This window comes from Saccopteryx leptura, chromosome 4 (genome assembly GCF_036850995.1).
Source record: "Saccopteryx leptura isolate mSacLep1 chromosome 4, mSacLep1_pri_phased_curated, whole genome shotgun sequence".
NCBI lineage: Eukaryota > Metazoa > Chordata > Mammalia > Chiroptera > Emballonuridae > Saccopteryx > Saccopteryx leptura.
In genome coordinates, this window is record NC_089506.1 from 33,077,406 (window position 1) to 33,090,280 (window position 12,875).

At 40.2% G+C, this 12,875-nt stretch overlaps 1 protein-coding gene across 2 annotated transcripts in view; it reads right to left on the reverse strand.

Moving 5' to 3' along the window:
* The window catches only part of KAT6A (lysine acetyltransferase 6A), a 135,277-nt gene that overhangs the window by 22,842 nt on the left and 99,560 nt on the right, over positions 1-12,875 (reverse strand). For both annotated transcript variants that reach the window (XM_066380409.1, XM_066380408.1), the window contains exon 9: positions 10,514-10,629. In XM_066380409.1, coding sequence (XP_066236506.1) covers positions 10,514-10,629 — 116 coding nt within the window. The remainder of the gene's footprint in view (positions 1-10,513; positions 10,630-12,875) is intronic.

Here is a 12,875-nt window from a genome sequence, read left to right on the forward strand (position 1 = left end):
GGGGAAGGCAGGGGTGGGGTGGGGGGAGAGGAGGGGCACAAAGAAAACCAGATAGTTGGTGACAGAAGACTATATGACTTTGGGTGATGAGTATGCAACATAATCAAATGTCAAGATAACCTGGAGATGTTTAAAAATAAAAAGAAAATTTAAAAATTCATAAATCTTAAGGGGGGGAGGAAAACTAGGGGAGATGGGGGTAGAAAGATACTTTGCACGGGGTGGAAGCATAATGCAGTGTGTAGATGGTGTTAGGGTGAGCTGTGCACTTGAAACCTGCATAGTTTGATGAACCATGTCATCCCAATAAATTAAAAGTAACTTTTAAAAAAATCAATCAAAAATTACATATGACTTGTTTTAAAATTCAGTAATTTCCTTACTTTAGTAAGATCTACTGGTAAATTATATAATTAGATTTCAGTTAAAAAAAACCTGAAAAAAAAATGTATTGTGGCACTGTATATAATATGTACTCTGACTTAAATATATTTGTCCACATAATCTCATCAATAAAATTTTTAACAGTGAAAAATAAACTCATACGGAAGGGGGATGATGGGACGGGATCAAAAAAGATGAAAGGATTAGCCAAATTATATATACATATAAAACACTGATACATGCAACAGGGTAGAAATTCCCAGAGAGACAGGGGGATGAGGGTGGAGGGGTAAGGGGGTAAATCAGGGATGGAAAAAGACTGCATGGGGGGCGCACTATGCTGTGTAGAAGGTATTATATAGAATGGGACAGTTGAAACCATGTCAACACAATAAATTAAAAATAAAAATTTTATAAAATGACTCATTCTAGAATAAGCAAAGAGTTTATCAGAATAAGAGGGTACATTTAAAAAAGCATAAATAAATAAATAAATAAATAAATAAACTCATTAATTTAGTTGCTATCAGTTTGGATAGCTATGCTTTAAAAAGATTGCCCTGGAATTAAAAGAAGAAAAGTAGATGAACATACCCAAATGTTTGATTTGTTAAAGTATGAAGACCATAACCATTTTTCAAGTTCTACTTTAGAAGCAGCTTTTGAAGCATAATTCTTTTTATGAAAACAGTTACCATTCAACTAAACCCTCTCCAAAGGTGTATTTATGGAACACTAGTCCTGCATGCAATATTTTGTGCCAAAATAAAGGCAGGAAAGGGTATGTGATTTTTTTTTCCCCTTCACCCTTGATGAGTCACATTACTTCTTCCTATAAAATCTCACATCTTATGTTTAAAATTTTTTTAATTGGTTGATTTTCGTGAGAGAGGAAAGGAGAAAGAGAGAGACAGGAGCATTGAGCTGCTCCTGCATGTGTCCTGACTGGGGATTGAACTGGCAACCTCTGAGCTTCAGAATAATGCTCCAACCAACCAAGCTATCCAGCCAGGGCAGACAGCTTATGTTTAAACTGCCATTCAGGCCCTGGCCGGTTGGTCCAGTGGTGGAGCGTCGGCCTGGCGTGCAGAAGTCCCGGGTTCGATTCCCAGCCAGGGCACACAGGAGAGGCACCCATCTGCTTCTCCACCCCCACCCCCTCCTTCCTCTCTGTCTCTCTCTTCCCCTCCCGCAGCAGAGGCACCATTGGAGCGAAGATGGCCCACGCGCTGGGGATGGCTCTGTGGCCTCTGCCTCAGGCGCTGGAGTGGCTCTGGTCGCAACAGAACGATGCCCGGAGGGGCAGAGCATCGCCCCCTGGTGGGCAGAGCGTCGCCCCCTGGTGGGCGTGCCGGGTGGATCCCGGTCGGGCGCATGCGGGAGTCTGTCTCTCCCCATTTCCAGCTTCAGAAAAATACAAAAAAAAAAAAAAAAAGGATAAACTGCCATTCAGTATACTAAAAGCTTCCAAGAAACTACTGTGGTATATAATACTTCTAAATGTTTACAATCTATAATATATATATAGGTTATATATATATTATATATATATTAGAGATTTTCCAAAATCTCTAATATTAGCCAAACCAAAACAACCTAAAACTATACTTTAGTAAAAAATTTATTCCAAAATAAAGTAATGAGTAAAACACATGACTAACACATAAAGTCAAGAATCAAGAACCAAGAACCAAGAACATGAAAATGAAAGGTTCCCTAAGGCTTCATTTATTCCCTTTGCAGGTTGTCTCAAACCCCACTACTCAGAAAGGAATGGGGGCAGGATAAATAGCTTTTTCCTTCTTTATCTCAAAACTAAAAAATCTCAAAATGAAATGGCCCCAATTATAAACTTCATTATTTATTGTGGACACTAGATGTTATCAACTGAGTCTCAAAAGTAGCCCACAACTGCCAGACTGTCTTTCTGAATATCTAGATCAGGGGTCCCTAAACTTTTTACACAGGGGGCCAGTTCACTGTCCCTCAGACCGTTGGAGGGCCGGACTATAAAAAAAACTATGAACAAATCCCTATGCACACATCTTATTTTAAAGTAAAAAAACAAAACAGGAACAAATACAATATTTAAAATAAAGAACAAGTAAATTTAAATCAACAAACTGACCAGTATTTCAATGGGAACTACGGGCCTGCTTTTGGCTAATGAGATGGTCAATGTGCTCCTCTCACTGACCACCAATGAAAGAGGTGCCCCTTCCAGAAGCCGGATAAATGGCCTCAGAGGGCCAGCATGTGGCCCGTGGGCCTTAGTTTGGGGATCCCTGCTCTAGATATTGAGTAACTTCTCAAATTATTTAAATAGAAGAATGAGCTTCTCCCTATGCAATTGTAATTCATGGCACTCCCCCTCGAACTATTCTACTTCTTACCTTTACTAACCTGTGCTAAATTCTCAATGAGCAATTATTTTAACTTGTTGCAACATGAAGATGCAGAAGAATCCTTGAGTACAATGAAGAAAAGAAAAAAAGAACCAGTGACAGGTCACTAAACTTTCCAGATTATGGTAAAGATAAATGCTAAAAGCATTCAATTAAACTTTTAGGTCTCAGTACAGAGACATGGAAAGTAAATACAATTATTTCCTCAGGTCTATAAGAGAAGACATCATATTCTTTTGAAGTTCTATTAGGTAAGCAAGTTGTTCAAGACAATATCAGAAGAAATGAAATTACTACCAAGTCTTATCAGGTTAATTAGAAGTTCATAATTAAAGCATTTTATTGATAAGTAAAAAACAACAAGAACAACAAAAACTTTAGCGAAACATATAAAAAATAATAAAAGTAAAAGCAAGTAGTATCACGATCTACTTCATTCCAATTCATTTTTTTGAGAAAGCCTCTTACTTATTTAACCAAGCCCACAGGGATGACAATGCTAGTCTAAAAGAAATCATCTAATAAAACTCCGGGGGAAAATAGTGTTTTTCTAGCAATAGTACAAATGGCTGTAGTTCTCTCATTGAAAAAAAATACATCATCAAAAACAAACATTAGATCGCATAAAGTGTTGTTATAAAGATTATAAATATTTCTAGCCCTAAAGAATACCGCTGGATGCTGCTTTCTGTCACCTTCCACCTATGACTTGAATATCAAAATAGGTGTATGGTTACTCTGATCCAGTTCATCAAGGACAGTAGCCTCCACGCTTGATATTAATTCTAAAGTCAGCCATTCTGTTGACACCCCAGCCTGTGAAGCTAGAACTGAGCTGCAGCTGAGTGCTCTGAAAGCGCCGCTTCCCTTACTTCTACAATGATGCAAATATTCTTCCCAGGAATTTCTTCTTGGCTTCTGAACACTGCCCAAGATAGTAACAGTTTATATAGCCTTCATAATAGGACAACTTGTAATAAAATGTTAAAACCATAATAAAAAGTGTAACAAATGTCACTTAAGTCAAAGATAATGGTACAAGCCACACAATATCAATCTAGATACAAATGCTATATGGAGTAGTGCAAGCACAGTGATTGAAGGTTATAGCTACGTGGAAGAGAAAAGTGGGATTTAATCCTGGTTCTACTATGTAACTTTAAACTGTATAGTCTTGAATAAGTTTGCTAGGCCTTTGTCTATAAAACGAAGAGAGTAATACCCACCTCATAGAATTACTACAGAGATGTTTAACCCAGGACCAAGCTCAACAAATGGTAACTAGAGCTGCTATTATTTATAATTATACTATGAATATTTTCATTCTCTTTTCATCCATTTTATTCCATCATTTAATGGTCATCCCAAAACTTTATTTTTTTATTTTTTATTTTTTTAAGTGAGAGGCAGGGAGGCAGAGACTCCCACATGCATCCCAACCGGGATCTACCTGGCAAGCCTGGGGCAAGCCCCCTACCACAAGATGCTCTGCCCATCTGGGGCAACTTCTCTGTTGCTCAGCAATGGAGCTATTTTAGTGTCTGAGGCAGAGGTCATGGAGCCATTCTCAGGGCCCAGGGCCAACTTGCCCGAACCATTTGAGCTTGAATCATTTGAGCTTGAACCATGCTGCAGGAAGGGAAGAGAGACAGAGTGGAGGGGAAGGAGTGGAAAAGCAGATAGTTGCTTCTCCTGTGTGCTCTTACCAGGAATCAAACCCGGCACCTCCACACACTGGGTGGATGCTCTACTGCTGAGCCAACCAGCCAAGGCCCAAAAGACTTAAGAATATTGTTCTTGCCTGTCCTGTAGTGCAACAGTGGATAAAGCATTGACCTGGAATGTTGAAGTCACCAGTTTGAAACCCTGGGCTTGCCCCGTCAAGGCACATACACCAAGCAGTCAATGAACAACTAATGTGAAGCAACTATGAGTTGATACCTTTTGCTCCATACACACCCCCTCTGTAAAATCAATAAATAAAATCTTAAAAAAAAAAAAGAGTGGTGTTCTTTAGTAACTGGCGCTGTACATAATTTATGCATCAAATCATCAGAAACAGGAACAAAAGGTTGAGGAAACTTCCTAATCTAAGCCACTCAATTATGTGGGAATCTGCCTACTTATGATCTCAATATGATCTCACAGCAAAGAGGTTATTATGAAGGAAGCTAAGCTCTATAAACAGCTCAGATGTAGAGGACAGCCCATGATTAGTCAGTCTTGCTATCAGCCTATTTCTGTCTGGTTTTTAAAGGGAGAGTAAGGCTCTCTATGAACCTGTCTACCAGTGTGAGCATCAGATGGTCCTGCTGGAGAAATTTAAGGTTAAAACTCTGGTTTATAATCTTCACTTAAAGCCTTAATCATATTGCTCCAAAGTAGCACCATTGCTTCACTGTTGTTTCACTTTGTTTTTTTAAGTCAGGAATGCAAGATTACTTAATTTACAATAAACACACACAAATGTTTGATGAGAGGTAATTCAAAATCGCACTTCCCAAAAGATTTTTCCTCTTGTGACCTTTTTGTTTATTTGTTTGTCTGTTTCAATTGTCCTCTTTATACATGCTTTGGGATTTGCAATTTTTAAAAAAGTATTTAAAACCTTAAATAAAAAAATAATTTAGAAGTAATTTAGCATTGAGTAATAAAGTCATTAATAAAGTAAGGATATAGATTAATTATTTGAAGAACATAAGACCTCTAAACATTTGCCTGACGAGGCGGTGGCACAGTGGATAGAGCGTGGAACTAGGATGCAGAGGACCCAGGTTCGAGACCCCAAGGTCGCCAGCTTGAGCGCGGGCTCATCTGGTTTGAGCAAAGCTTGGACCCAAGGTCGCTGGCTCGAGCAAGGGGTTACTCAGTCTGCTATAGCCCCACGGTCAAGGCACATATGAAAAAGCAATCAATGAACAACTAAGGTGTCACAACAAAAACTAATGATTGATGCTTCTCATCTCTCTCTGTTCCTGTCTGTCTGTCCCTATCTATCCCTCTCTCTGTCTCAAAAAAAAAAACACAAAACCTCTAAACAAACATTTTGGTCAACTCAAGTTTAAAATAACTCAGAAGTAATACAAGCCAAAACTCATTTAATAGATATATACATATATAGTTTTTAAAAAACACAACTAAGAGAATTATGAATACACAGATAGGGGGGAAAGTCACAATTATTAAAGAACCTATTAAATTATAGAATATTTTCTACTGAAAAATTAAGGAAAACCTCCACAATGTAATGAAAGTGTCTAAAATTCTACTTAAAATTGATGGATTTTAGAGCTCTTATTCTATTGCTGTTTTTTATGATTCTTATTACCCTTTCTTGTTATTTATTTTTCTGCTAGCAATGTTTATTCCTTCAATGATAACCAATGATTAGGAAATCAGGTTTTAGCAACAATCTCATCAGAAAAAAATGCAAAATTCTTTATGAAACCTTTTAATATCCTAAAGACAACAGCCTCATGGTTCAATTTTTATTCTCTTCAAAAGCAAGTGCTGAGGCTGACTCTATTTCCATTCCTGAGTCAACTAATTGCCTCTCGTCCCCTTAAGTAGAAGAGACAAGATGCCTGTGGTATCCATCTATCTGTACCACAATTCCTGAAACAGCTGATACACAAGTTAAATCCTTTTCTAGGTTGAACACTTACAATGTGAATAGTTTGCAAAGATCTCACTAAAAATGGTAATATTTTATTTCAAACCTGATGAAGAAATTAATTCCTCAGCATTTCTTCTTGATCATACATCATATCTTGGCTATTCAGAACTCCTGAGGAGTAAACTGTCTTGAATACTTAAGTTCTGTAGGTAGTTGAGAAATTCCCTGTCCTCTTTTAACACACACATTATTTTATCTATAATTATATGTATAATAAATATAATCTTTAATAAAACAAACTCAAATTGTTATTCCATGATATAAATAGAAGGCTGCTTTAATGATCTACTACAGTGTTTAGGGCTAACAGCCCTGTAATAAATGGTTCTCAATTGCTGAGTTTCGTGAGCTTGTGTATTAGTTTCCTGAAGCTTTGCTTTCTCTTCAGTTGTTTTTTGGTGGTGGTGGTGGTGGTGGCGGGGAGTTGGGGGGGGTCACTGAGGTCTGTGTCTATAATAACATTCTCTCACTCCTATTTCTCTACTTCTGCCAGACTTGAAAACTAGACAGCAATTTATATTTAAAAAAGTAAAAAATACTGAGTTTTAGTTTTCTAACAAATATACTGGCCTATTCCCAGCTTCCCAGAAAAAACTCATGTTAAAAGAACTCTGTATAGGGTAAAGCAGTAATAAATTAATGTTGTTATAATTATTTTTGCTAATATTTTAGACATGCAATGTTACTAGATAGGTAAATAGTCATACAATGTAGACTTTGAATATGTGTTTAAACCACAGAACATCATAACTTATTAGTCCTTACAACAGTGGTTTTCAACTTTTATATACTTGGAGACTGGTAACCTAGCCAGCCAGAAATGGAAACACGCAATGAACAAAGTTTTATCTTACTGCACCTAACAGTGCCATATTGCACAAAGTTGGTGCTTGATTTCCGAATTACATGTGTGATGCATTGAATACTACATTAGTTTGTTCAAATGATTTTTGTCTATTGCACATGATTTGTAAATGCTCTGCACATGCAAAAGGTTGCTCAAAGATGCCTACAGGTTCCAAAGATATCTAAGACAACCTCAAGAGTATTTTCATTGATGATACAGGCTGATAAGTGGCAATCACCCAGAGCATAAGTGAAGGTGAATAAGATCGTTGAGTCTATAATCTTCATACATCAGGGTGGTTAACACCTTCATGTACTGACACGAAATTTCTGGTGGACCAGCACCGGTCTGCAGATCAGCTGTTGAAAAACACTGCCTTATAACACCCTGCTAAATAAAAAACTGTGGTATAGGCCCTGGCCAGTTGGCTCAGCAGTAGAGGGTCGGCCCAGCGTGTGGAGGTCCTGGATTGATTCCCAGCCAGGGCACACAGGAAAAGCGCTCATCTTCTTCTCCACCCCTCCCCTCTCCTTTCTCTCTTTGTCTCTCTCTTCCCCTCCCGCAGTCAAGGCTCCATGGGAGCAAAGTTGGCCAGGATACTGAGGATGGCTCCATGGCCTCCGCCTCAGGCGCTAGAATGGCTCCGGTTGCAGCGGAGCAATGGCCCAGATGGGCAGAGCATCACCCCTGGTGGGCATGCCGGGTGGATCCCAGTGGGGCACACATGGGAGTCTGTCTGTCTGCCGCCCCCAGCTTCTCACTGGGGGGGAGGGGGGAACTGTGGCATAAATAATTTTCAGATTTTTTTTTTTTTTCATTTTTCTGAAGCTGGAAACGGGGAGACAGAGTCAAACAGACTCCTGCATGCGCCTGACCGGGATCCACCCGGCACGCCCACCATGGGGCAATGCTCTGCCCACCAGGGGGCGATGCTCTGCCCATCCTGGGCGTCGCCATGTTGCAACCAGAGCCACTCTAGCACCTGAGGCAGAGGCCACAGAGCCATCCCCAGCACCCAGGCCATCTTTGCTCCAATGGAGCCTTGGCTGCGGGAGGGGAAGAGAGAGACAGAGAGGAAAGCGCGGTGGAGGGGTGGAGAAGCAAATGGGCGCTTCTCCTGTGTGCCCTGGCCGGGAATTGAACCTGGGTCCTCCGCACGCTAGGCCGACGCTCTACCGCTGAGCCAACTGGCCAGGGCTCAGATTTTTTTCTTTTTTTAATGTGCCTTGACCATGGGCCTTCAGCAGACTGAGTAACCCCTTGCTCGAGCCAGGGACGTTGGGCTCAAGCTGGTGAGCTTTTGCTCAAACCAGATGAGCCCTTGCTCAAGCTGGCGACCTCAGGGTCTCGAACCTGGGTCTTCTGCATCCCAGTCCGAATAATTTTCAGATTTAAGAGAGCACTAATGTGACTGCTATAATTCAAAAGACAAATCATTGTTTAATTTTTACCAAATCTTATTTATCAACTCTTTAAACTTAAACCCTAAAGGAAAAAAATAATAATTACTGACATTATTGAGCACTAAACATTGACTGACTAATTTTTAGAGAGCAGAAAGGGGGGGGGGGTAATAGGGGAGAAGGAAAGTGCGAAAGAGAAAGAGAGAAACATCAATTTATTGCCCTACTTATTTATACATTCATTGGTTGATTCTGGTATGTGCCTTGACCAGGGATCGAACCTGTAACCTTGGTGTACTGGGATGACACTCTAACCAAGTGAGCTACCTGGCTAAAGGAAGCACTTACCACTTTCTAAGTGATTTACATATTTTAAGCCATGTAATGTTCACAACAAACCTGATGAGGTCAATACTATTACTACCCCCATTTTAAAGATGAGAAAACTGAGGCACAGAGTTATTGGGTAACTTCTAAGGTTATGCAGCTTATAAATGTCAGAGTTGAGTCATGAAACAAATTTGGCTTTTACTAAGCACAATGCCTCATCCCAAAAAGCTGATGACTGATCAATTTTTATATCTGGAAACCCGAGCTATTTATATATAATTTAATACCATTTGTCCAATTATTCCTAGGAAAAGAAACTATTAAATTTTTTAAATTATAAAAGTTTAGACCAAGGGTCCCCAAACTACGGCCCGTGGGCCGCATGCGGCCGCCTGAGGCCATTTATCTGGCCCCCGCCGCACTTCCGGAAGGGGCACCTCTTTCATTGGTGGTCAGTGAGAGGAGCACATTGACCATCTCATTAGCCAAAAGCAGGCCCATAGTTCCCATTGAAATACTGGTCAGTATGTTCATTTAAATTTACTTGTTCTTTATTTTAAATATTGTATTTGTTCCCGTTTTGTTTTTTTACTTTAAAATAAGATATGTGCAGTGTGCATAGGAATTTGTTCATAGTTTTTTTTATAGTCCGGACCTCCAACGGTCTGAGGGACAGTGAACTGGCCCCCCGTATAAAAAGTTTGGGGACCCCTGGTTTAGACAAAAGGCTACTCAGTGAAACTTTATTTATAATTAAGTATAAAAATCTTAGTTTTTCTCTCTTATAATTCTTTTTTTTTTTTTTTGTATTTTTCTGAAGCTGGAAACGGGGAGAGACAGTCAGATAGACTCCCGCATGGTGCCCGACCGGGATCCACCCGGCACGCCCACCAGGGGGCAATGCTCTGCCCCTCCGGGGCGTCGCTCTGTTGCCACCAGAGCCACTCTAGCGCCTGGGGCAGAGGCCAAGGAGCCATCCCCAGCGCCCGGGCCATCTTTGCTCCAATGGAGCCTCGGCTGCGGGAGGGGAAGAGAGAGACAAAGAGGAAGGAGAGGGGGAGGGGTGGAGAAGCAGATGGGCGCTTCTCCTGTGTGCCCCGGCCGGGAATCGAACCCGGGACTTCTGCACACCAGGCCGACGCTCTACCACTGAGCCAAACGGCCAGGGCTTCTCTTATAATTCTTAATGTGAGGTATAAAGGCAAATTTGTTTTAAAGAAGAAAACATTCCCCTTTCATTCTGACCATGTGTCAGGTTTCCTATTTTAATTATTAGCTTTTGGACAGATTACAGAAAAACAAATCTAAAGCCAACTGGGATTAAGTAGCTGCCAAAGTATGCTGCTATTATGGACAGTTTCCTTAAATATAAAAAGATGAAATAGACTAAAATGTACCCAAGAACTCTTCTAGTGCTAGAATTCTATGAATTTAAAAAACAGAAGGTAAAGGGTCACTCAAAACATACCTTGAGTATTCTTGAGGATATGGGGAAGAGTACCAGGTGTGAATTTCATACTTCCCAAACTCAATGACAGAGGGACAGCGAACTTGTGGATCAGGGGGACCAGTCACTCCAACTTTCTGTGCAGGCAAAAAATACATTACAAAATATAGCTAAATTAAGTACACTGAGATAGATAACAAAAACAAAACAAAAAAATCTGAATCTAAATGTTGTCTTTTCAGCCTGACCTCTGGTGGCGCAGTGGATAAAGCATCGACCTGGGAACACCGAGGTTGCCGGTTCAAAACCCTGCACTTGTCTGGTCAAGGCATATATGGGAGTTGATGCTTCCTGTTCCTCCCCCCTTTCTCTCTCTTTCTCTCTCTCTCTCTCTCTCTCTCTTCCTCTCCCTCCCTCCTCTCTAAAATGAATAAAAATAAATTCTTTAAATGTTGTCTTTTCAGAATTCCACAGAACAATAAAAGCCAGGAACAGGCTAACAAGTGTTTTTGGTTTTCTGTTTTTAATTTATTGATGTTAGAGCAAGAGAGAGAACACGGAACATGGATCTGTTACCATATGTGCCTAACTGGGCATTGAACTTGCAACCTCTGCACTTTGGGATGACACTCCAACCAAGCTATCTGGCCAAAGCAAATTTGAAATAAGCTGTATTATTCTTTAATACAGCACTCAAATGAAGAACAAAAATGCTGATAAATCTCTTAGAACTTAATACAGTTGGTGTCACTGGATTTTCATATTTAATAATACTATGAATACTTTTCAAAACTCCTAACCTTAATGACCTAGTCAATGTGCATTACAAGTTCATTTTTGCCAGAAAAACTGCTGGCATTTGGAAATATAAGATAAGAGAATCGTTTGCAATAAGTGAGGAGGAAGAATGCTGTATGCTTGCCAAGGTCCCACATATAGTGCCTCAACTGACAACAGAAATGACCTACTGAACATGTGAGCACATATAGAAAAAGATGATTTTCTAGTTTGAGAAAGTAGATATTTAAGAATAAGAGAAAAAGAATATAGCAAAACAAGTATCAAAAGAGTCTTCAATTCATTTTACACTGCCCCGAAAATTTCCTTCGTTAGTGGCTCTTCACACATTTGACCAAAGAAAAAAATACTCTGCTTTACATACTGTTATCCTTTTTTTTTTTTTTTTTCATTTTTCTGAAGCTGGAAACAGGGAGAGACAGTCAGACAGACTCCCGCATGCGCCCGACCGGGATCCACCTGGCACGCCCACCAGGGGCGATGCTCTGCCCACCAGGGGGCGATGCTCTGCCCATCCTGGGCGTCGCCATGTTGCGACCAGAGCCACTCTAGCGCCTGAGGCAGAGGCCACAGAGCCATCCCCAGCGCCCGGGCCATCTTTGCTCCAATGGAGCCTTGGCTGCGGGAGGGGAAGAGAGAGACAGAGAGGAAAGCGCAGCGGAGGGGTGGAGAAGCAAATGGGCGCTTCTCCTGTGTGCCCTGGCCAGGAATCAAACCCGGGTCCTCCGCACGCTAGGCCGACACTCTACCACTGAGCCAACCGGTCAGGGCCCTGTTATCCGTTTTATCTACCTTCTATTTATAATCAAAACAATCTCTATGCTCTCATCCCCGCAATAATCTGAATAGCTACACTTTCTAAAAAGAATAATTTGTAAAGCCTTTATGTTTCCACACCACTGATTCCAATATTAGCCATTGTTAAGGTCTACAAAGATCAGGTTTTAAAACCTTAAATTCAAGGACAATCTGATCTGCTCTGCACCCAACATAGCAACATATTCATATTCTCTCTCTCTCTCTCTCTCTCTCTCTCTCTCTCTCTCTCTCACACACACACACACACACACACACTCCCTTCTACAAAACTAAAGAGATGAGAGATTTTTTAATTCACTTTTTAAATAGAAATTCATTTAAGGAAGAACCCTCTTCACCACAACTCAATAGAACACTCTCCCTGGTCTTTTCGGTTTCCTTTTATAAAAAGCCAAGGGACTTATCTCAGGTTTCATACTGGAATACAGCCAGGTAAAACCTCAACCTTTTCCTTAGACACCTCAAAACAAAACACAAACATCTATTAGCTGGATGAATTATGGTAGGACACCAAGGAGTACTGGGGATCTTCCAAAGGCAAAAATCATAAGAAAATAGACAAGACAGGGTTAAAATAAGAGTTTTTCATTTCTCAAAATTAAAATAGAATTTTGTAGGCTTTAGAAACATTGTTCTTTAAACTATATTACAGAATCAAGTATTTTAATTCATAAAATAGAATCTTTTAACCTATCTTCACAGCTCAAAATAACAAGACAAGTAGTATAGAAAATATCAGAATAACCAAATATCAGAAACCAGATCT